Source organism: Paralichthys olivaceus, chromosome 22 (assembly GCF_024713975.1).
Source record: "Paralichthys olivaceus isolate ysfri-2021 chromosome 22, ASM2471397v2, whole genome shotgun sequence".
Lineage (NCBI taxonomy): Eukaryota > Metazoa > Chordata > Actinopteri > Pleuronectiformes > Paralichthyidae > Paralichthys > Paralichthys olivaceus.
The window spans coordinates 15,536,585-15,561,741 of record NC_091114.1 but is presented as its reverse complement, the minus strand read 5'-3'; the positions used below and the strand labels follow the sequence as shown (position 1 = coordinate 15,561,741).

Here is a 25,157-nt window from a genome sequence, read left to right as displayed (position 1 = left end):
TAGGATCCAGGTTAAGTTCTACACAATGAATGGAAGTCAATGCAAAGTCCTGATAAGGATAGTGTGTGTGTGTGTGTGTGTGTGTGTGTGTGTGTGTGTGTGTGTGTGTGTGTGTGTGTAGTTGAGGTGTGAGATGCCACAAGCGGGTCTGTAACTCGAGCCCCATGTGAAGTCTCAGTCACAGGAACTGAGCTCGAGAATAAACTGAGTCATTATGAAGCAGCTACAGTGATGCTCATGTTCCCTGACACACACACACACACACACACACACACACAAACACACACACACACACACACAGTTAATTAAGTCCAGCCGCACAAACAGAAAAGTTAATTCGGTGACACACACATCAGCGCCGCCGAGCAACAACTGAATCCATGTGCAAAACACCCACAGTCTCATTAGCTCGCTCGTCTTCTCGCTCATCTTCGCTGCAGATTCCTTCTCACAGAGATTATGTGGCCAGAAAAAACGAGCCGAGACGGAGACGGTGAGTCGGCGGCGGCCGCGTGACAACTTCGTCGGGTCAGAGACGTGGCTCCGGACGTGGACACTGACCTCCTGGATGTTGGATGAACTTTAGACGAGAAGAACTAAACCAAAATAAAAGTTCAGGCTTCATAAAACCAGGTGTTTGATAAACTTGGAATCAGAAACCCAGCGGACGGTTTGTTTCACGCGACGAGGACCCGAGACAACACGACAACACACTCGATTCAAGTTAGTGAAATAATTTAGTAGAACAAACAATTTTTACATTTACATAAATTACCGATCAGTCTTTTGTGGCAAGACGACGCTGCCTCGCTCCCAGACAGGAGTCACACATCTCAGGAAAATAACAAACAACACATTTGTGGAGGGTTCCCAGGCTTTCATGAAGTCATTGTGGAGTGTAAGTGTGTGTGTGTTCGTTAGATCCTCTCCTTCACCCTGAGGCTACAGCAGCAGCTGGAGGAGGAGGAGGAGAAGGAGGAGGTGACTGAGCATCCATCAGCCCGGCTCAGAGTGCTCTGTCCGGGCTCGCTCTGACGGCCGGAGGGCAGGCACAGAGCTCCACAAGCCCCTCTTTATCTTCTCCTCCTCCACCTCCTCTCCTCTTGTGAGGATTATCCACCTCCTTCGAAAGTCTCTGTCTTTGAGGTGGAAGAGAAACGAGCGACGGCAGAACAGAAAAAGCCAAAAGAAGCAGATATATTATATATATATATATATAATATTCCACTGACTTAGTTCTCACGAGTTTCTGTCCAACATGAGATCGGGGCCCGGCAGCGTCAGAGTGGACGAGTCACAAAAAACAAAAATCCATTGTTCGACCATCACCTGTGCAAACGGACCTCGACTTACTTCGCTTTCTTTTCAACAGCTTTTTTAAAGTTGAACAAATAAAGGTGCATTTCGAGTAAGAGCTGGTGTCTTCTCCCCCCCCCCCCTCCCCTGTTCGACAGAGGATGCATGGAGGGATGAGAAAGAGGAGGAGGAGGAGGAGGACGCAGGAGGACAAGGTTCAGTTGAAGAGGATGGAGTCCGGGTCTCTGTTGGCGATCTGTGCCATGTGTTTCAGTATGTCCTTCTTGGTGATGATTCCCAGCAGCCTCCTTTGCAGAACACAGAGAGACAGAGACACAGAGACGTTAGGCAGAAGCACATTACTTCACATCATAGCTGGTTCGCTGCGTCACTGAAAGTCAGAAGAAGAGACAGAAAGCAGAATCGCACACATCAAGGCCGAGGTCTGGTCGGAGGAGGAGGAGGAGGAGGAGGGGGAACTGGCTCTCAGCGGGAGATCAGGGTAACAGGAAAACATGGGGGAGAGTGACACGCGCAGGCCGAGATCACACGAGAGACGATTACAGCTGACACTTCGACGCTAACAACGCTAAACTTCACCGTCGGCGCGGTCTGGAGCGAGAGCGGAAAAGTATGTGAATTAGCATTAATTCCAGTCTGGTTCCAAGGGAGACAAGGGTGCGAACCGGGACGAGTTGACATTAGCACGTCCTGTCGTCATCACCTGGTCGATGGGTTTTTAAAATATGAAAGTCAAAGGACAGACAACGCCATCGCTGTCCTTTCATGAGACTCGTCGTGTATCACCAGCCTTGTCGTGAAAGATAATAATCATTTCAGCAACTTTTCAGGTCGGACATCGTCTTTAGAAAGAGACAACGTCCTGGAAACAGTTTGGACAAAAACAGAGGGTCCAACAGGACGGACACTAAGTTAATGTGAGTGTGACTTGGATCCTACAAGTGAGGGAATATTAAATAAAAGGAAAACAAGGAGGTTTTTATGATCTCTCATTGTTTTCTGACCAAGCTTCTTTCAACAGCGCTGCAAAATGAATTGTGACTCATGTAACTGCAGATATAAAACTGGATGATGAGGCTTCAGGTTTCAACAAGTTCAACACAAGAGTTTTTAAGATCATCGCGAGTGAAAGATGTGAAGGATTATCGGAGGGAACTACTTTACAGGCCTCGGACACTGAATATGGATCCTAAACTAAAGTGAAATAAACCGTGACACGATTATTCTCTCTGACGCCTCTTGATTTCCACAGATAATAACGTGTCGGCGAGCAGAGCTTTAACTCGAGATGAGATTCTTTCTGGGAAAATACCTTTTTCCTCCCAGTGCGTGTTGGAATGAACAGTATCCATCTTACATGTCGGCCGCAGAGATCACAAGCTGCGCTTCACGTAGCCTAAAGGTCTTTTTATTTTTTACCGCGTGTGTCAAACTGTCTCGGGCGCAGAGTGATTCACCGCCCCTGAAGCTTCACGTGGAAAACACAGTCTCCCATTCAGACATATTCTCTCTCACTAATCCCGTCTCTATTTCCGTTCACTCCCTGTCCCATAAAAAAAATGATGCGATTCTTTTTCCCCATTTCTATGTCACACATGGATCCACTCGGGCGAAATTGCAGCCTCTCTGTTGTTGGCCCACGAGCAGCGCATCTGAAGCAAATATGTGCGAGTCGTGCAGAAGTCATTGTGCCTGTCAACAGCCTCTCAGCAGCCATGTGCGCCGTCAGAGGGGCCCATGGGCAAGGCAGCGAGTGACCCTTAAATAGTGCATTCATAATAATATGTTCTGGTGGAGCGCAGCCACCAAACGCCCCGAAAAAAATAAACATGAACTGACGAGAAGCTGCCTCGACTCGTTACCCCGCCAGTTTCCAAGATTTGGTTTTAAATGAAGTGCCGCGACGGAGACCACTTGTTCCAAAACTTGAGGCAAAACCAAGTTCAAAACCCCCGAAACTCAACCTGACGGGCTGCCAACGTTCCTGCAGAGAAATCAATACAGTTTATTTATACGAGGGAGAGAAAGTGATTGATAGAAACCACAAGTTGTATCGTGTGTGAGCGGCTTAAAGCCAACGAGGGCAAATTACACCGTTTCTGTACAGTCGTAAAAATATACTTCTCGAATCCCTGAAAGCTGTTTGTTTGAAAATGTCAAACCTCCATCTATACAACTGGAGTGTGTGTGTGTGTGTGTGTGTGTGTGTGTGTGTAAAAGAGAAATGTAACACAACACTGATTAAGTTTATTCTCACTGGGTTTTATCTTTTCTTCTACTTTGTCTGAATTTGATTCACTGGATTAACATTGTTCTCTGTGTCATTCAAGTCACGTCAGAGAGACACATATGGAGTGTGTGTGTGTGTGTGTGTGTGTGTGTGTGTGTGTGTGTGTGTGTGTGTGAGATATGTTGGTCTGGAAGCTGGCAGAGGTTTTTAAAGATAATGACAAGTTCAAGAAAAGAGAGAAAAAGATAGTTCTGGTAAATATCGTAGAGAGGTTTACGCCCTGTTTTCATCAAAAACAGCAGTTTTGCTGTCGGCAGCTCTGAATCCTGACTCTCTATGTCTTCCCCTGTTATCTCTCAACGTTTCAACGTCGTCTCAACAAAATGGAATTCATCAGCAGGCGGCGATGAGGGGTCCTCGCAACTTAGTTCCCGTCGGGGGATGGTGCAGATGGTGTTCCGTTAGCGTGGAGCAACACAAGTCAGAACATTTTTTAATCGTGTCGCCAAACACGCCCCAAAATTTTGAACAATAAATTCAAACTGTGGGATTACCGCTTGGCTTTTTTTTTTTTAAATAAAGGCGTCTCCCAGATTTCATTTATCTGAGGCCAAGCTTAAGCAGGCGGCTTTGATTTTTTGATTTTTTTTTTTTTAACTGAGCCAAGGAGATTATGTTTTCATCAGCGTCAGCAACATTTCTGAAAAAACACGGAACCGATTTCCATGTAATTTTTTTTGGAAGAAGTCAAAGAAGAAGATCCGGATAAACTGGTGGATTCAGGATCTTTTTTTTTTTTTCTCCACTCTATTTTTGCTTGGCAAGGGAGGGTGTCCTTCTAGTTCCTATTGCAGGGGGCGTAACTGAGCCATCTTGTCACTTCCATGTCCATAACACTTTACATTTCTGTTAGAGTGGAACGTTTGTGCAACGTACTGTGAGATCTCAACGAGAAAAACAACAGAACCCTTTCTCTTCTATTTAAATACAAAATTCAGAAAAGTAAGCAGCAGCAGAATCTACAGAGCTGTCTGTGTCCATGAGCCACTAAACCCTTCTGTCCATTTCTCTGACGTCCTCTGTCTTTAAATAAAGGCTCTCAGGGACGGCAGAGCTGAGCAGAGAGGACGTCAGGACACGCACTCGTCCTCTGCTAAGTTTCCCAAGCAGTCACTCAATCAGGCTCCGAGGGGTTCACTTTGAAGCGAATGTTTACTCCAGAGAACAGCAGGAGAATGTTCCGACACCGAAAAGAACGAGGTGATTTTCAATCTCGCGTTTCTTTGTGTCGTAGAAAAACAGCTGCCAAAAAAAGCCACGAGAGCCGAGCTGCTGTGTCTGCAACATCTGTAACATCTGCATCGGGTCAACGTGGATCTCTGTTCCACTGCAGAGACAGAACCCTGAGCGCCATGACGTCAGCAGACGGATGAGCCCCGGGCCACGTGACAGATCTCGGCACGGTTCATATTAATGGGTTCAGTGGCAGCGCGGAGAGTTTTCTGTACCCTCCCTCCATTAACCGTCCGTGTCCTCCTCCCTAACTCTCCTCCCTCCTCGCTTTTATCCCTTTAATGCATGAGCTGACAGCGGAATGACCCGAGTGTCTCCTCCGCGTCCATCCATCACTCCCTCCATCCTTTCTCAAGCCTCGTTTCCTGACGGTATCTCCCGTTAATCTACAGGAGTGGGAGTGTGGGTAGTTTACACGTCCGCCCATCTTTCCTCACATCTATTCATCTTGTCTGTCTCTTCATTATTTGTCCTTAATGATGTGTGAAAGCAAATATTTAACATGTTTTCACGTGTCACGTCGTGCAGATCGTCAAAAATGACGCGATCTATAAATGTGAATTTCCTTTTCTCACCCGTTATGTGTGACTAGGCATTGGCGTAGCCCCAACTTCCTGAAAATATCCACGGTGATATCCATGGGAGTGTGGTCGGTAACCGTGAAGGGGCTCAGGTCCATGATTCCTCTGAGGCGGAGTGGAGGCGGGGCATCGTCAGCCTGGGAAGGAGCGTGCTCGGTGAAAACCACCTGGGAGGCGCTGACGATACCTTCCTGCCGCTTCCGGGCGTTGTCTGAAAGGAGAGCATGTTGATGTTTGTAATTCGAAGTTAAGAGACGTGGGAAAAAAACAATTCACACTATTTTACAATACTGCAGTTTTGGTTTTCAGGTTTTCAGGTTAAGATGTAAAGTTCTGACCTATTGATATGAGCAGGTCTCTTCTCAGCACGAACCCCACGAGCCTCTGGGACTCCTGAGAGACGACCACGGGGAACCCGCTGTAGTGCGTGCTCTCCACCAGCGTCTGCGGACACAGGAAAACACGTGTTACACGCGGCACGGACGAACGCAAACAAATCCGCACGACCTCCGCAGCAGAAGCTGTGATAAATAATGACCACAATCTGTATAAACTACAATTTGTGTCAAACGTGGCCTCAGAGCTCGTAAAGTTAAAGTGAATAAAGCTGAAGCGGAGCTCTGTGGATGCATTAAACAACCGTAATTGCAGCTTTCACTTTGTACGTTTATGTAAGAGCAGTTAGTTTATAACACGGTCTGCGGCCCCATCATTTCTTACGGAAACAATTTATATCTATGCGTTCATGCTTTGCTTTATTATAACCACATGTACTTCACTGAACGACCGTGGATTTTTATGCTCTACATTCCAGTTCCGTTGGGATCGACAGTGTGTCACTGCGTGCCCATACCTCCACCTCCCCTACAGTCATGCCCTCCTGCGTGAGCATGGCCAGCGCAGGGTCCGACCTCCTGGGCCTCATCACGTCCACAGCGAGACTGCTGTGCTCAAACTCCTCTTTGGCCTCCAGGAACGGGTAACCGTTCAGCCGGATGTGAGCCTGCGGAGCAAAAGACAAAAATCTAACTTTAGTCCTTCAGACCTGCTGCCACTTGTTGGCGAGAACTTAAAAGCTGCCTCATTGCCGACCGGGTTAATAATGTGGAGGGAACCTCTGAAGGGGGAGCCCACGTGCACCCCGGAGCACTTCTTGCATTGTGTTGCTTTAAATCTAACGCACACTGTTTTCACATGAGCACATGTTGTTTTAGCTGCAGAGGAACCAGTGGGAACGGTATGTAATGTATGCTCACCAGTGGCAGTTTGCCAAAAACACATCAAATCAAACAGAATTTACACAAACAAAAAAAAAAAGAGGAGGAATTTACGTTGCTTCACTTTTTTTTTATCCCTCGGCGAATATATACGTAACATGATTTATCTCAAACGACCGCCTCACCTCGTAGATTCCCTCTCTTCCGAAAGCATCTGCCACCCATTTGCTGGTCATGGTTGCGGCCATGAGGGGAACGATGTACTCCAGCCCGCCTGTCAGCTCGAACATGATGACTACCAGCGACACCGTCATACGAGTCACGCCACCTGGAGGGGAGACAGGCGAGAGGCGACTCAGAAACATGACATCAGCTCAAACAGAAGTGCGATTCATCCGAAGTGAGTCAAAAAGAGGAAATATGAGTGAAGCACGTGAGTCAGGATGAATATTTACAGCACAGCTATGATAGGCTCCGTATGGCTGCAGGGGCAGAGGACGGGCACTGCGGAGCCGACGATGTAAAAAATGTGCTGGAGCATCTTTTATATTTCTTAATGTGAAAGTTTGAGCTCTGTAATTCAGTTTTAGTAGTTTCACTCTGAATCCACTTATAATAATCTCGCATGTTTGTGGGCAGAAACCAAAGCTCCACTTTTAACTCGATGCTCTTGATGTTCTCTTCGGTGACCTCCTCCCCCTCCTCCTCCTGCTCCTCCTTCTAAACAGCCGGCGTTAAGACAACTGGGGGCAAAAGTTTCATTGTAAGTGTAAGACATCAATTTCGGAGGCGATGAAAACAAAGTCCCTTTTGTTCAGAGCTCCGTATTTGAGAAGCCTAAATTTAGGTGGTTATGTTCTGTCACAATTGTTCCCTGATGTTAGCTGAAATAAAAACACACATGACATTCACACGTCTTTAAACAACATTATTAAGATTAATACCTCTGCCGGGGAACTTCTTTGTCTGTTTTTCTGCAGGATTACGCAAAAACTACAGAATGGATGCGCATGAATGTTGGTGGAGGGATGGGACATTAACTTGTGGAGGGGATCCAGGATTCATCTTTAACATAGTGAGGTAGGGTGAGGGTGATTACCAGTTTTAAAAATAAATCATTTATGGATCTTGATGAAAACAATTAAGGGACTTATATCTATTTTGTTCAGCTTAAATTAATTTAAGGGAACCGCATGCGCTCTACTGAGAATAATTCTAGTTTAGTAGAAATCCTGTAGATGTTGTCGATCTCTGCATCAAACAGATCTTATCTCTTACTTTAGAAGAAAACAAAAGAAGCCAATCAAAACGTTTCATTTACTTTCTGTCCCGTCTATAATGCAGATTCCTCAGAGGAACAAGTTGCACCAAGTTCTGACTTCCTGCAGATTTACACTGTCTCTCTATTATTTGAGGAGATATCTTGGAAAAAAACACATTTTCTGCCCATATTTTTTGTTGATCTTGATGTTGACCTCTGATAGATCGGCTCCAAACGTTAATCACCTTGAGATAAACTCCAGAGTAATATTCCGACCATGTTTGGTGAAAATCCGCCCGTGTGTTGTTGAGTTATTTTGTACAAACACTCACACACACACACACACACACACACAGATTGGGGTGAAAACAACACGCCGCTTCAAGCTATGCCAACGTCCATGGTAATAAAACTGTCACGGCACTGAACGCAATTAGTAGAGCCAGGCAAAAAACAGAGCACTCATAACAACATGAAATACTTATGACCAAATATAAAACTTTTACACATATAGGAATTGTTCAAAAATAAATCGAAAAACAAGTTTCCCCCAAAGGTTGCCAACGGCCCCACAAACCAGCTATTCAAATACTATTTATACACGAAAATGCTTTTTTATATTTTAGCAATTAAGGACACAAATGGCCCCTGGGTAATTACTGCAGCGCCTTTTTGGTGTTTTTAAAAGAACTTGAGAAAAAAAAAAAACTGATTTAATGGAATAATTGATTCAATGATGATTTGAATTTCAGTTACACTGCAAATAACGACATTTCTGCCTAAAATTAACTTCTACAAATCTTATTCTGACATAAAAAGGAAAAGCTGGAGGGGCTTTTGGCAGTTTAACGTCCTAAATAAACCATTTTCAGGCCTGAAATGTTTTAGGTTCCTCTCTGGGTCACGCCACAAACCTATTTTTGCGATTTCCTTACAGATGAAAACAACTTTGGAGTTGTGAGATAATATTGCATCTTGATATCAATAGAAATGAAGCAGGTCGGAGAATGAATCCTAGCTTTTGGAAAATATTTGAAATTAGTTGATTTGCTTTGGACACAAATCATAATAATCTCTGATCACTGACAGATGGGAAGGATTTGTAGGAGTAGGATATTTCTGCAGTGTTCCATACATGTTATGCTAAATTATAAAAAAAAACGAAAGTCTCCCTCCAGGGTTTGTCTGGAGGAGCAACTGGAACAGACCACATCCATCTGCTCCCTGGGCATCCAGAGACATTCCTACATCAGGATGAACATGTATTTTAATCTCTGTGGCATGTTCCCAATCGTACATGCTAAGAATACCAGCATGGAGACGCGTGCGCTAAACATCCTGAACAGCCGCCTGCTTTCTCTCATCTATTCCTGAGTTCCTCGCTCTTCCCCTCACGCCGAACGCTCGACTGATTTCCCCTCGACCGATTGACCACTTGACATTGCTTCACTAATCTATGGCGCCTCCTCCGCTGATGCTAACAGAAGAGCCTTGTCTTTGCTCATTTCTTTGCTATTTACGATGCAGAAGAAATTTTTCTCTACCACAGACATCTCACCTAGACATGCAGCGGCTCCGACCATGGCGTAGAGCCCCGGCGTGATGCAGTCCGCCCCCGGCGAGCACCACTTCTTAAAGATGAGCGAGTCATGGTGGTAGTAGGCCAACTGCTCCATGCCGACACCCAGCAGTCTGCCGGCGATGGCTCCGACTGCCATGCTCGGTATGAAGAGACCCGAGGGAACCTGGACGAACACAAAGGAAGGAGAAAACTTTCTTTATGTTCCGGCCTCTGTTCTCTGATGTCGGTCCAGATGCAAAGAAAATAGTTTGTGATGACACGATTAATAAATTGTCTTTGATTTCAGTTTTCACGTTCAAAGGGTATTTTTAGACTTTAGTGCAGCTCTGAGTCTCACTCGTTGTGTCTTGGGGCCACTGTGCTGCAATCTGAAGACTACTGGCAGTCAAGCTAACTGATCTTGAGGAAGGTCACAGTCAGACAAATAAAGCAGAGACGAGTGAGTGTGGAAGTTATTAAATCCCACATGTACTCTCTCGTCTTTGAAGATGAACTCTCGATAACTCTTGTGAGGACTGTACACAGTCTGGGTGCTGCGACGTGACCTCACGTGACCTCCTTCATCAGAGCAGTATGAACGGTGCTTTCCCCACGAACCCCTGTTGTTTGTCATCACGCCTGAGGGGTGATTCATCGATTGCCGAGACACAGACGTCCTCATTATGGTCCTCGTGTCGAGGGATGTTTGGATATACAGCGTGTTCTCTCGGAAGCAAAATTAAAAACAACGTCCTCGTGCATTTTCAGCCAAATGCAGCGCACTGTGACTCAGTTTAAAGCCTCTGTAATAAAGTGATTATCGCTTTGTCTAGAGAACAATCTTCTCTAATCGGCATGCAAAGCCCACAGACGTTTTTTTCCCCCTAACGACTTGATCCTCCAGTAAGCCACATGACAGTGAGTCATGTTGCTGTGAATCACTGTATAAAATGCAAAAAGTGGTTCAGAGTTCCAATTACACGACATCTGGCAGAACGGGCGAGTTCAGTGAATGAAAAGTAGGACAATGGTTCCAGACATGTTCGACGCAGCTGGTTGTGTTGCAACTCACACACCGTGCTACATGGTGCTCACATGGCTGGAGAGAGACGAGAGCTCAAAGTGGAGTGATGACACTCGAACAGGCCGTCCAACTCAGGGGGGCAGATAACGGAGGGTGTAACGACAGCGACTGGAGCAGGAGTGCATCGTGGGAGCACACGCAACTCGTTGGAAACTCGTTCGGAAACTTGAATGAGGTCATTTTCTGCAGAATCAGGCCGCATCCCCGAAAGCTCCTGAATGTTGTTGTGTTTCAAAGTTCACACGGCTTCTCTTTTTCATCCTGACATGTTCTTTCAGTTCTGCGTTCGTCACATGTTATAAGGTTAAATTCTGCTCTGTCTCCACCAACCTTCATGCCGAAGGTGATAACGGTGACCATCATCTTGAATATTAAGGCCAAGGCCAGCTGCCACAGTGCGGTGTAAAGGCCTTCTCCTGCAGGCCGGTCCGCCAGGCTGTTACCGGCACCTGTTTCTGATGTGTTGGTTGCCTGGAAGAGACAGAAAAACAGAGAGACGATAGAATCAGACAATAAGGAAACAAAAAGGAAGAGAGGACGGGGAAAGACGAAGAGACAGACACTGAAAAAGGCGTCTGTCATCTCCCCTGTCAGTCATCGGCTGACCTGTTTGTATCCGCAGAGCTGAGAGGAGTCGAGCAGCGAGCAGTCGTTAAACAGCTCGGAGATGAGCTCAGCTCCGCTCATCCTGGTGTAACTGTTCGGGTACGCAACCAGGGCGGTCAGCGCGGCGACCACCAGCACCTCGATGACGGGGTAGTGACCCAGACGAGTGGTTTTACCTGAGGAGAGAGAGGATTGCTGATTTATAGGTGAACCGGTGGAGAGAAAGACGGAGGGATCTATAAAGGCAGACGTTTGAAGTCTGCACCGTAACTCAAGCACTCACGTCTCCTGCACCAGGCAATGTTGGCCCTGATGAACAACGCCCCCCAGAGGCCTCCGAATATCCCCAGCAGGATGAAAGGGGCCAGCTCCACCAGGTGCCACGGGGCATGGAACTCCACATAAAACAGCACCAGGCGGCTGTTTCCAAACGGGTTGATGGAGCGGAGAGTGAAGGCGGCGACCAGAGCGGCGAAGAAGGAACGCCACAGGGTCTTCAGGGGGAAGTAATAACTCACCTGGAGGAGAAAGAACATTTCTTAGCACAGAGAAAACGGGCTTCGTTTGTCAATATAAATGTCTACAAGGGATAAATCAAAACCAGCTTTCTTGATATTCACCACGTGAGATCAGGTGGAAAAGGGTTTGACAATTAAATGTGCCGCTCTGAAGATTGGGATTATCTGGGACCACGTTCGGACGGATGTTAGGGTCTGAACAGGCACTAGGGGTATAAACAATCTGGATTATCAGATCAGCTCTTTCCTTTTGGATCCTGATGTAAGTCAACGCTGCCCTCTGAATGGTCACAGGTGAAAAACTACCATCGTGAACCGTCGGGACGCATCTATTTCCCCAATGACGATTCATTTTGTCTTGGTTCATTATGTTGGAGGCCTGTGCTGTGTGAAGCCGCGCGTTCAAGAACATTTTAACAAAAAAGCAAAAGCAATTAAATATCAATTGAGATTTGTTTTGATATCTGGTTGTGATCAAACATCCGCCGAAGAAAATCTGATTGGATTTGATTTTGCGTGCTTCACTGTCGTAAAAATCAAATCCGCCCAAAGTTTTTAGGTTTCACGGGAGACGTGATCAGAAGGTGGAGACGCAGACCGGTCATCAGCGGGATGTGCGTTGATAAATAACGGTACCCACCTCCTCCAGGCTGAAGAGGACTCCTCCAATGGGAGCACCGAAAGCCACAGACACGCCGACTGCCGCCGCCGCCGATAAAACCTGCGTGCGAGAACAAAAACATCTGAATTAACTTCCACTGAGTCATTTTGAACAGATGAAACTCTGATATGATTCTGACAGGAGTTTATTATTTCACTCTGTCAAACGCAACAACATTTGATTCTAATCAGCCGAGGATTTATGCTACCACGCCATTGATCGCAAGGAGGTTTGCACAAACACAATGAAAAGCGTATGTATTGATATTTAGTCTTTCTGCTGAGCAGTCAGAGCAGATGAGTCTGATCAAACTGAGACATTTCCACTGAGTTTGAACACAGTGCAACTTCAGCAATAACCAGATATGGTTATGAATATGTTTATATTAGAGATTGTTCCATTGAGGTTCACCCCCGTCCTTTCGTTTTTCCTGGATGTTATGTTTAGATTTTCTTCTCCAGTCAGTATCTGCTCCGCTGAGACGCCCAAAACTGTGAAACCGAATCCCCCGACCAGCAATAACATCCGTCGTTATTCATCACCTCACCCGACCGCTCGGAGCCTACCTCTCGCCGCTTGGCCTCGTTCTTGCGGTACTTGGTGAACCGATGACACAGTATGTTAGCGCAGCAGCAGGCTACGTGCACCAGGGGGCCTTCCTTCCCCAAACTGAGCCCCGAGGACACGGCCAGAACCAGGGTGATGGTCTTGATGATGAGGGTCCACTTCCCCAGGTAGCCGCGGATGATGAAGCCACTCAGGATGGTTTTTATCTGCAGGAGAAAAAGTGAAAGTGTGTGTGGGCGGATTAGTTTGTGTGTGTAGAGAGGATCAGGGTATGTTTGCACTCATGTGTTAGTTTACTCTTCGGAGAGATTGGTTTAGATATACGCGTAAAAAATGAGTATGAAAGCGTAAATATTGATGGAAGGGAAGGAAAGAAAGTGGAGTTTGTGTCCTGAATGTTTTTCTTTAAAATAAGCCGCTCATCTTGTGAGCACGAGGCGGCTGACCACTGTCTGACCTCACAGCGAGGAGACGTCAGGAGAACGGGATTCAGATTCCAAAAAGGAAGTGTTTGTGTTTGCAGGACAGAGCTGTATTTGTGTGCTTTATCTCGTCCTATACATGTTAATGAAATGGTTGTGTGAGTTCGAATATGTTTGAGCTCAGTTAGTAAATTAATTGTTTTTTTAATCGGCAAACATAAAAGCTGGCACTGTGAAAAATCTGTCAGGTTTCATTTACTACTGCGGCTTGTATGTGTTCTTTTTACTAAAATATATAAAAGAATAAATAAAACCTGCAAGAAAAACTACTTTAAAAAACACACACCTGAGCCGTGAGGAATGAACCAGAGAACGGAGGAAGAAATGATGAAGCAGTGACCGTTAAAAGCCTCACCTCGGGGATTCCTGAGCCACATGCGTACGGAGCAAAGGCCCTGACCAGAGCGACAGCGAGGAACGAGAAGAGCAGAGCCCAGAAGATGTACATCAGATAGTTGACGATGTAAGCAAACGCACCCTGCAGGCAACACGAGACCATAACACAAAGTTATAACTCACACATAAAACATCCACTTGTGTATTTGCGTCCTCACTCAGACCCGGTGTTATTCTGTGTCATGACAGAAAACAACCAGTAGAAGGAACCAAAGCTCCATTTGAACTATTCTGTCAGCGGCTGTGACTCTGGATTAATGAATGACTTCCTGGAACATAATTCAGGGACCTTGAGGACCGATATCTCTGAGTAAGTGTTTTTATTATCTCTGACCTCAGACGTCCCCGCTATCAGTTCAGCCCAGCTCTGCCACTGCGGACATCGGTCCCTCTCCTGGAACGTGGTCTCGTTGGACGTCCAGCAGCAGTGCTCGTGGTTATACCAGAAGCCAATGAGACACACGCCTTCTTTCATGTCCGTCAGCCAGTGGGCTGCGATGTCGATGCCACCGGCGAGAGCGCCTGGAGAGGACGGAGGAAAAGACTGAGTTCAGCTTGTGGAGGTTTTCACTGCCTCATTTTGTCCGTGGTCTCTGTGGTTGAAGGTGTAATAATGTGAGAGGAACAAACATCGACATCCACGTCATTGTGTGTGTGTGTGTGTGTGTGTGTGTGTGTGTGTGTGTGTGTGTGTGTGTGTGTGTGTGTGTTACCTGAACTGAGTCCCACCAGCAGCATGAGCAGCCACCCAGAGAAGGCATCGATGACGCTGAACAGCAGAGCCGCGGTCGACTGCCGGCTCTTATTGGTGATCTGCACGGAAACAGGGACGAGAATGTGTAAACGAGTAAATATGAATTCACAATCTAAACAGGATGTGAAGACAGACACGTCCCGCTGCGTACACAGAGGCTATCCCGTGTCTGAGTCAACAAATCATATATACGGGAAATTCTTTAAAGATGTATAACGAGGTTCATTTAATTGATTTTGCAGGATACGTCAGACCGACAGCTCCGTACCTCTCGGTGTCTGTCGCGGTCCTTGCTCTTCTCTCTGACCCAGTCGATGGTGTTGAAGTCTTCGTAGGTGCCCAGTCCGGGCAGCGGGTCGTCCAGCGGGTCCACGATTTTACTGGGGCCGTTACCGTTCATACCGGCCGCTCTGCCGCTGCTGTACTCCTCATAATCTGCAGCAAGAGAGAGAGAGAGAGACGTTTTAGATGCACATCAAACACCAGCCTTGTGTTTATGACCACACTCTTCTTCTCCCGTCATTTCAGAGATTATCGAGTGTTTTTTTTCCATATTGGGTTTCAGAGTTAAATAACTATTTTTTTGGGGGCCAATGCAGATATCAGGGAGTCAAAGATTTACAGATATTTTGGCAGATTTATATAGAGTGCAGTTTCCAAAATTCTACGCCAAGCCACAGACCCGCTTTCGAGCCAAGATGTCGATCAAATAACTTTCCTGTGAAGGTTTGGTCAAAGTATAAATGGCCCTAAAAATGATGTTGGATGCAGACTGAGGCAGAAATGATTAGAAGAAACCAGAACTAAGAAGATCCTGTAGAACGATCAACTAATGACCTGGAGTTCACCATCAACACGTCTAAAATAAACAGATTTGTCTTAATAGCATTTCACAGTTTCCACGACACAGTTTTTTTTTTTTTTTTTTAGGTGCTGTTCTCCACTAATGGATCTGTCAGCAGCAGAAGAAATGTGGACGCCCCCTTCTCTTGGATTCCTCATGTAAAAACTGAGTCAGGCAGAAACACACGGACACACACACACAAGCCTTGAGAATCCCACTTCTGCCGACTGCTGATACAAAGGAACAGAGAATGTGCATTGTAATGTCTTGTATTGTATTGTGATATTGATTTTTTCCCTCACAATAGTGAATTGATGAGAATTACAGGCGAGGACACGCAAATCTATGAGACTGACTTCAGCTGCTTTCTCCCAACAGGAGCCGGAGGACGTGGCAGAAACTGAGCTGCAGTCAGCAACAATTACCAGACTTGCAGCAGCCAATCAAAACAGACTCTGGACAGAAACAGGAAGCGATGACCGACAACAGATCCGAGATGTTGAAACAAACCCGAGCAGAAGTAAAAATGTGTTTTCATTCGAGCATTAATGGAAGATAGCAAAGAGACAGGGATCTGGATGTAAACCAATATTTCTAACTTCTCGTATGAGAGAATGATCATAACATTCACACCTGAGCCGACGGGTTCGACTGGTTTTCAAACATGACTCAGCTCCTGGGCCAGCAAGAAAAACTGTCAACTTACACATTAATTAAAAGTTTTATCTGTTTCACATTCAAGGAGAATCTCTTCAACGGCTACTGGAAAATACGAGAGTGCATTTAAAACTTTATATCAGCTGCCAATGTTCTAATCTCTGCTTCTTTACAAATTAGGAGAGTGAAAAGATTCTGATAAATTGATTCTTGATATCAAATGACTGAGGCTTGATATTTTACAGTTAACTACAAATAAAAAGAAAACAATCAAATATACAGAACTTGAATTAAGAAAATCATTTTATCATTTTGTGTAGAAAATAAATACACATCTTTTCTTCATTATTTATTCTGTAAAATAAAAGTTTTCATGTTTTACTATTAAAGCATATCGTCGGTCAGTAAATCGGTTACGCTCCATCCCATTAATGGAGTAGTACAAATAAGGCTTAATATATACAATCAACATATACTGTGATTTTTACTTTAGTTATTTCTATAAATTAGTAGAAGGCAGACAAGGTTCAGAGTTTATACATTCATATCTTAAAAAAATATTATATATTCATAGTAGAGTAAGTAAAAACAAACAAAACAAGTACTATTCCTCATAAATTAACTACAAAAGAAATAAGCATGTATACATGACGGCCCAGAATCCTCTATTACAACCTCTGTCGTGTTCTGGAGCAGCTGAGGGCTGAGGTGCCTTGCTCACAGGCCAGGCAGAATCTCTTGTGGTTCAAAGGGGCAGAGCTTGTTTACGTCTTTGCCTGGTCGGTGGCTCTTTAAGTTACACAACACATCAGATGATGATGATGAAACATGTAGATGAACACAAATCAAGTCTTATAAAGAAGAAGAGGAAATGAAACCACAGAACCCAAAACACTTTCTCACTTTTAAAAAGTTTGAGGTTGCAAAGTCGCACACGTTTAAATTTGTACACTGAGATAAATGTGTGATGCAGAACACAGAGTGAAGATATCTGGACAACTGGAACTGAAGGCAACGACAACAAAACGATGACAAGAGAAGGGTTGTGAGTTTGACCTCAGCTCTGAGGACACAACAGCGTCTGTGAATCTCCAACATGCATGAAGCAGGAAATACACTGACACACACACACACACTGACACAGACACACACACACAGAGAGATAAGAGTGTTTGGAATTCATCATGAATCTGTTGCTGTTGACCTCTGTGTCGAATACAGCAACTAAAACAGCTGTACACACACAGACACACACACAGACACACACACAGACACACACTCACACACAGACACACACAAAAGCTGCAGCACAGAACATTAAGCACTTGACTCGATGCCTGATGAGTCGTAAAAAGGTTTTAATGATTAAACTCCACGGCGTTAAAGTTACAAAACCAAACAAAGTACATTCTGCTACAAAACTGGCGCAATTTAAAACCAACACAAACTCACACACACACACACACACACACAAGTAGCTGCAGCAGAGGTGGTGAGGAATTAAAATTATCTTGTTCTTCGAGTAAAACCTGTGTCGTCAGTCCGACTACACATGAAAACTCCTTTGACTCCTGACCACACTGTAAACTTACACAGACACACAGACACACAGACACACAGACACACACACACACACACACACACACAACTAAACTCACTGTTCAGCTCCTCCTCGTCCGGCTGCTTAGTAAAGAACTCCCGCACCATCTTTCACTCCTGGAGCCACACTCAGCGTCCGGCGTCAATGACAACAACCCAAACTGGGAATCTCTTCCCTCCTCTGAACTCCTGAAGGAAGTGGCCTCCAGCTGAGCTCCCCCCCAGCGGCCACCAGGCTCCGATGATGACTAACGATTGGCTGATCTGTCTGTGAAGTGAACGCTGACTCGCTGAGCCGGTGGGATCTGTATTTCAACAGGCTGAGAGCGTGTGTGTGTGCGTGTGAGCTTTATCCCCGATTGGCTGTGGCGGCTTGCTGCGTAAAAAAATTGGGTCACATGTTTATCCTGTCGTTGACCTCTTGAATCCCGTGAGATCTGTGTAGTCGGTGCGGACAGACGGTGATAAACAGAGCTTCGGGACGGGGGTCAGGTTAAGGCGCCGTTTTCTTTCTAGCACGGCACAGTGGAGTGCAAACCTCCGCCGAGGCCCAACTCCGGCAGATCCAGTAAAATCAAGATCAAGATACATGAATTATTCTAGAAACCTGTGAGAATGTAGAAGAAGATCTCTTCATGTTAAAGAAAGTGAACCGAGTCGTTTCTTTCCCCATCGTTCAGTAGAATCTCGCGTCATCCCGCTGACGAACAGGCCGAGTCGTTTATTATCGTTGGTCATCCTTGACGTCAATGCATGACCTCAGACGTCTCCGATTATCTTACATGAGCAAGATCTAACGGAAACCTTGAAGTCACACAAACAAACAGACAGACAGACGTGACCTGTCGCTCTTTAAAAACAGTCTGGAGACTTAATGTTTGAGAGGAGAAATCTGACATGTTGGAGTTTAAAATTTAAAGTAGAGTCACGCTCCAGAACCTCAGGAGAAACGTATTATAATTAAAGTTATGTCCATTCACACAAGCGTCCATTTTAACACCCACAAACATCCAATGACCGGTCAGAGCAGGGGCTTCTTTCCTTGGAGCGATGACGAGGTGGAACGCTAACTGACAGGAAGTGGTAGCAACCCGTGGTCATTGAGAGGCAAATGATAAGAACCAAACAAGAGCGATTCAGGAAGTTCCTGCCTGTCTAGAATGAAACGCAGCCCCAGATTTTTCAAACTAAAACCTGCAGACAACTTAAACTGACAAAAAGAAACAATCCCAGCTCGGTGTCACTGTGCAAACGGATCCAGGGTTAATCCCTCGAACAGAAAATGGTCAGCGGCGGCAGCAGAGTCCCCGAAGCAACGCTGCTCCTTTCCAGCAAGAGGCGTCATGCTGAGCTCAACTCTGTGTGTGAGTGTGTGTGTGTGTGATGATAATCTTTCGTTTTCACACACAACACGCTCGATTCCTCACACACAACTCTAGAAAACTCGACACACACTGTTTGTCATGAGACAACGCCGCCAAAACCTACACAGAGTGTTATCTATGGCAGAGTGATTTCCACAAACATGAGTAAAATGACCGTTACACACACTCACACACACACACACACAGTCCCCGGCGAGGGTTTGAACTTTAAACTCCAGAGGTTCGGTTGCCATGGGAATCGGCAACCCACCTGACCCCCTGTGACACTTGCCGACTACAAACGAGCCTCTCTGGCAGAGGTTAATATTTATCTTTACTTTGCACAGCCGGGGAGATTCTCCATCATATTTACTGGGTCCGAGGGAATCGAACAAAGACATAACGTGCGTCCCTGTGGGTGATTCGATTGACTTTTCGTGTACGCTAGATAAACGTTTTCCACATGGCGGAAAAAGGAAACTTTAAAAAAAAATCATATGGTGCAAATGTTTTGCTGGAAAACCTCCGAGGACGACTTCAAAAGGAACCTGGTTCGGAAGCTTCTGAGGAAATGAGCCTGAATTACTGTGAAACAATAAAGACTGAACTTAATGTGTGTGTGTGTGTGTGTGTGTGTGTGTGTGTGTGTGTGTGTGTGTGTGTGTGTGTGTGGGAGCATGTTAGGTGACAACAGCGCTGCCACGTGCCTCTCTGAGTCGAACCATAAGTTTTAAAATCACTGTTTGAACCACCTCCGACTCTGTGGTCGTACTCTCGGCTCCCGGCCGCACGAGAGTGAAGCCGAGTTACACGGAAGACGACGAGAGTTCAGCAGATCCCCTTCATCCCACCGCGGATGAAAGAGGAGTTTTTACAACGACAGAGGCGAAGCCGTGACCGAATGGCAGCTGTTATGGAATCTGCAGCTTTCAGAACGTCCCTGGTCGACCTTTGCTGCAAGTTAAGAAAAAGAGTGGCACAAGTTAATGTTTCATTTCTACTGCTCGTTGTATTTTTGACCCACTATCTGTAGTTTTCTGCCGCGAGGGGTCTCGCAATCAATTGGTGCAAAAAAAAAATTCAGTATGTTGCCCAGTCAATGTGACGCAACTGCAAATATCATTTCAAATGATTTCTCCGAACCTCCGACATGCTCGAGACGGGGATCCACACTCATTTCGCTATCACAACTGTCAGCCTCTCCCGGTGTCACGTTAAAATTCAGTCTGTCTGCGACTGTGTGGTGGACGCAGGACGTCCCAGAGGGGCTGCAAGCAGAGCTGTCGCTATCGTTCGCTCAAGATAACTTAACATTTCAAATCCCTCATCCGGTTGAAACAAGTGTGGTTTAACAGAATATATCAGGTCGGTCCCTCCCTCTTACACAACTTAAAAAATCAGCTTCACATTAAAAAAAGCTTTCACTCATCTCTGTTCTGTTTTTCTCACCTCCGCTCTTTGCTGTTCGGCTTCAGTTAAAGGTTGTGATGTACAAATAAAGAGAACTTGTAAAGTCACACAGACACACACAGTGACACACAGACACACACAGACACACACAGACACACAGTGACTCATTCCCCGTCAATCATTACATCCTGTTGTCACCACCGGTTAATGCGTTTGGACTTTAACTCTTTATTCTGCCTCCAAGTGCCACATTGAGAGGACGTCATGTCGGAGACGACTAACAATGAAAATATCACCGACAACAACAACAACAACAACAACAATCCCCCGATTGGACAACAACGATAAATCAAATTCCTGGCGGTTAAAAAAAAAACCACGTGAGCAAAAGAAGAAATAAAAATCGCCTCATAATAAATCATAGAAACGTTATTTTGATTTTTATACTTCACTGAATGTTCCTCGCTTCGTTTTTCTCTCCCTTCGTTTTATGGCTGTGTCATCTTGGAAGGGAATTCCCTCTCTGAAAATATTTTCCAGTTTTCCTCCTGATGTGTTTTTTTTTTTTTGTCGGGGGGGGGGGGGGAATCATTTCTCCTCCTCACAGCTGGATGAGCTCTAATTTCTTCTGCGGACACATTCTGCCTCCTGTTTATGATTCTGCGGAGCCCTGTGGGACTCGGGCAGTTGTTTTTAGGCTTTTCAATTATTTCAAAACAGATTTTTCTCAATGATACGAGAAGCTGAAACAAGATTCGATTGTTTGTTTCAGTATCCAGGCTTGAGCCAATTCTCCCCTCTGTTTACAGTTGTCTTGAATGATGGCGAGTCAAGTGGTGTCAACAGTCAACACTTGTAAATTGGGAGCGGGGGGGGGGGGGGCACTTGCTTGGCCTGCGGAGTTACTAGCTGCAGCCAAAGATGAAATATAAAAATGGACGTGGAGGAAAACGAAGCTGATGTGGAGTTTATGAGAAAATGACGCTACTTTTAAACTCTGCATGTTTTTGTTTCCGTTTGTGCGTCTGTCAGCAGGATTTCACAAAAACCACCGAACAGAGTTTATTGAAATTTGGTGTCGAACGGGTTTTGGAGCAGATTTTAATAAGGAGGCATATCCAGGATTTCTTTTTCACTCTGTTTTACATTACGACATCGAACGCAGCACAGAGGAGGGGCTGATTAAAAAAACAAAAAGTAGAAATATGACAATAACCTCCACTGTACTTTCTCATGGCAAAAAAAAATTAAATACCAGTAGGAAAATAGAAGCGAGAGGAAGCAGTAAAGTTCTATTTCATCAACACCTCAAAAACTACCACAGGGAGGAAAAACAGACGTCAGCAGCAACAAGCTGACTTAGTTCAGAGAGCAAAGGATTTCATGGGAAAGGTGGGGTTTCTTTTCAGGACGCAAGAATGAAAGGATGGTTTCCATCTCCTCACCACAGGAGCATGAGTCTATGCTTTCATCTGTTCAACAGTTTTTCCAGTTCGACTGTGTATTCAGAGGGTGACTGACTTCCCCTGTTTAACAGAGGGATCACAGTGTGGACAAGCGGCTCCTCCCGTACGACGCTCCTCTCCTAATCAGTCCCTGAGCAACAGGTTACACGAGGCTCAACGATTACGGCTGCGCCAAGAAAAGCTTCTGAGTCGAGCCGCTTGGCAACGAGGTCAAGTGCTAATGAGTGGTTAGGAAACAACACTCGCCTCAGGAGGGGGAAAGAAAAGGAGGAAGTGTGAGCTGAAATACTAAAGAAGCAGGAAATGAAAAGCAGGTTGATTTTAATCTGCTGTGCAGAGCATGACTCGGTTTTTGTCTGAACGTTCTGTTTCTGAAACTTCTGCAATCAGAGATAAAACCGCAGCAGAGTACTTCTGCTGTCGTTACAAATGTGAACGACCAGCGCTGCGTTACGGCGGTCGGAACTGAGCAGCAAATGAAAACCGCCTGATTTCCCCAGACACACAAATTATATCATCGGTGTGAGGCCACGGAGCAAAGCACCGCTGACGGAAAGAGAAGCCTTACAACTCCAGTTCTGCTGATTCTAGAGTTCCTGCTCGAAAATGAAAAAAATGAACCGCTGCAGCCGAACTCTACCGGTGGATTTTCTTTTACAAGCCACTGTGTAATTTAAAAAATACAAAGGTTTGAAAACAAGGCAGCGCTGACACAGTGAGAACTCAACCCAGCGGCAGCAGCGGCAGCAGCTACATCCACTGAGGGAAAATCTCGTCTCCAGACTTCCTTCCTGTCGGCGCATTCTTATCTCTGAGTTTCAAAACTCTGGGAGGAGGCGACGAAGCTGGAGTGAAGTCAGAATGACCTCAGACACTGCTTCTATCCGGGGAACATGAAACATCGATGCTTGTTGCTTTATATAGTTTTTTGTGAATGTCAAAGTTCTGCCAAGTTAAAAAAAAAAAAAAAAGTCCGAACTCCCATGATGACCCTGTCTGCAGAGATAATCAGGAAGAGACTTGAAGACACGATATGGAAGAGGAGGCGTTTGGATCTTTACAAAAACAAAGGCCACGGTTACTGGTAACAACCGAGCAGCTTTTATCGGCGTGAGAGAATATTCGGTATCCGGAAGTTTGCATCGTGGTCGAGTAACAGGAAGAGCAGATTGTCACGGTGACCTGGTTCTGTTGAGCCGAGGGAAGGAACCACTTCAAAGTAACTTATGTTCCCAAGCTCTGGACACTTTTCTGTTCCCCATTTACTCTTGTTCCCTATTCCACACTCTGTAACACCAATCAAGCAATTTTCAGTTTCCTGCTGCAAGAACCTGCGAGTGTTCAGTAAAAATAAAGCCACGAGCTGACGGTTCTACACGCGTGAGAGGATGTTGTTGTTTCATCCACACCAGTGACTCAGCACGAACTTTGCTGCAGAGCTGCAGGCTTTTTCAAACAAAAGATAAAAACACAAACTCTTCTCTCAGGCCAAAGATGCAAATGCTCAAACAGGCTTTATCTGTGGAGTGTACACAGTGATTTACATGCATGTGTCCATAAACTACGTGTTAGACTTCTGAGGTCAACAATAATTCATTCAGAATATCTAAGCCCTCGCTGGGCACTGCAGGTTGTTTTAGTGCTGAGTCATCTCTCACCATTGTGGGAGTTAACTCTGACGTGAGGTGATGTCGTCATTAGTAACCGGGAAGAAACAGTGGGTGCAAATGTCAGAGATTAGAAGACGTCAAGGAGCCGCAGTGCACAAACACTCCTGATACTGAGTCACGTTAATCCTTGTTTTTAATGATTAGATGTGGCGTCGTGTGAAAATACAGAGAATCTGTCTGATGCAGTTTGTTTCTTATACGCAGAGATGGAGAGAGAGACAGAGAGAGAGAGAGCACGTAGTAACTTATTACTCAGACATGTGACCATGACTTACTGAAAGCATGTGACTCTCACACTGCCTGATTACAGATTTATATATCCTGTCACGTGTCGTTAATGCTGAATTATGATGCCATAAAAAGGAGATAAGCAGCTCCTCCGGTTCTGGATCCAAAATACACAACACAAGCTCTGTGAACATCTCTGAACTGAAACCAGTGATGAAGTCGTCGAACATGTCCAAGTCCACGGAAGACAATTCCCTCCAAGTGTGTGTCTCAGAGGGAACTCAGCTTCTTGTCCTCACATTTATGATCAGAGAAGATTAAACAGTGGACAAACTCTTCGCGTGTTTTCTGAGGTTTAACATTATCTCCAGTGTGTGACCTGGTTCTCCTGGAGTTTGTTCGTGGAGGTCTGAGAGCTGCTGTTACCTGAGCTGAGAGGAGGGACGTCCTCGGTGCTGGAGAAGTCCAGCGTGGCTCCTGCTATGTCCACCATCTCATCATCGTCATCGTCACTGGGGAGATGAAGGCTGTCAAAGCTCCCGGTGCAATACCCGGGATTCTCCATGGCTTCCAGTCCCGTGTCCAACTAAGACAACAACAACAACATGGAGGAGATGTGTCAGAGAAGCAAACACGAGCTGCAGCTCGAGCAGGAACAACAACACGAGTGATAAACCTCCTGGTGCGAATGGTTTCAGAGGGAGGTGCTGAGGAGGAGGAGGAGGAGGAGGAGGAGGAGAAGCAGGAGCAGGAGGAGCTGTTGTCGCCCGGGTCATCTGTGACCAACACAGCCACAACACGTCTCCGGTTACCGGGGAAGTTTCTCCTGCTTCTTCCCCCTGAAACTCAGAAACAACAAACCCCCGCTGCGGGTGATTAGCTTAGCATTAGCCGTTAGCCGCTACTTAGTTGGAACGAGCTGTCAAGCGCGACATTTTAAGCTAGTTCGGTCGCGGAGCTGCTTTAGCGGACGCGGTGGTGGATGAGTGAAGAAGCCCCGGACCGGGTCACCTGTGGAGCGGCTGCAGGCGGAGGAGACCAGCCCGGGGGGAGGAAGTCTTGTGACTCGGTCGTCTCCTCCGGGGCTGCTGGTGCCTCTGTGGCCGGGCGGAGAGTTAACGCTCGGCGGCGGCGGCAGCTCCGAGCTCCGGCCTCATGCCCCGGGACGACGAGGGTGGGGGAGTGGGTGTGGGTTCGAACCCTCGATGAGTCCTGGATGGAAACACGACGGGTTCACTCGTCACCTGCGCTGGAAACGACCCGACATGTTCGGATCGACTCCGCCGCAGTCAGCGCCACTTCAGACGCAACCGTCAAGTTAGCGGCAAGCTTACAGCTAGCGGCGACTTCCGCTTCGTAACACAGTCGCGTTAAATGAACTGATTCTGAAC

General features: G+C 45.9%; 1 protein-coding gene and 1 long non-coding RNA gene across 3 annotated transcripts; one reads left to right on the top strand and one right to left on the bottom strand.

Annotated features, from left to right (window-relative positions):
* Positions 1 to 718: 718 nt before the first annotated feature.
* Positions 719 to 25,157, bottom strand: clcn5b (chloride channel, voltage-sensitive 5b). Of its 2 annotated transcripts, XM_069519157.1 has the most exons (17): positions 24,778 to 25,157; positions 24,193 to 24,352; positions 14,797 to 14,963; positions 14,488 to 14,587; positions 14,109 to 14,296; positions 13,734 to 13,856; positions 12,896 to 13,102; positions 12,309 to 12,389; positions 11,434 to 11,668; positions 11,151 to 11,326; positions 10,875 to 11,015; positions 9,458 to 9,644; positions 6,824 to 6,966; positions 6,275 to 6,424; positions 5,760 to 5,865; positions 5,416 to 5,632; positions 719 to 1,604 (listed from the first exon to the last, which is right to left on the bottom strand). In XM_069519157.1, exons 2-17 carry the CDS (start codon positions 24,329 to 24,331, stop codon positions 1,514 to 1,516), a joined length of 2,451 nt encoding a protein of 816 aa, XP_069375258.1. In that variant the 5' UTR covers positions 24,332 to 24,352; positions 24,778 to 25,157; the 3' UTR covers positions 719 to 1,513. The 2 variants fall into 2 exon arrangements, with proteins under 2 accessions (XP_069375258.1, XP_069375259.1); XM_069519158.1 differs by lacking the exons at positions 24,193 to 24,352; positions 24,778 to 25,157 and adding an exon at positions 17,688 to 18,194.
* LOC138406592 (uncharacterized) lies at positions 6,899 to 16,250 on the top strand. The gene is made up of 4 exons (XR_011239991.1): positions 6,899 to 7,038; positions 7,619 to 7,718; positions 15,459 to 15,530; positions 15,751 to 16,250. It is a non-coding gene; the product is annotated as an uncharacterized lncRNA (long non-coding RNA).

Excerpts from the sequence above, each read along its gene's own strand:
- clcn5b (XM_069519157.1), bottom strand. The coding sequence starts at position 24,331 with ATGGAGAATCCCGGGTATTGCACCGGGAGCTTTGACAGCCTTCATCTC. Across the intron at positions 11,669-12,308 it reads TCCTCTTCAGCCTGGAGGAG|GTGAGTTATTACTTCCCCCT; the intron begins GTGGGTACCGTT and ends TTTCTCCTCCAG. Across the intron at positions 6,967-9,457 it reads CGGAGCCGCTGCATGTCTAG|GTGGCGTGACTCGTATGACG; the intron begins GTGAGATGTCTG and ends TCTCCCCTCCAG.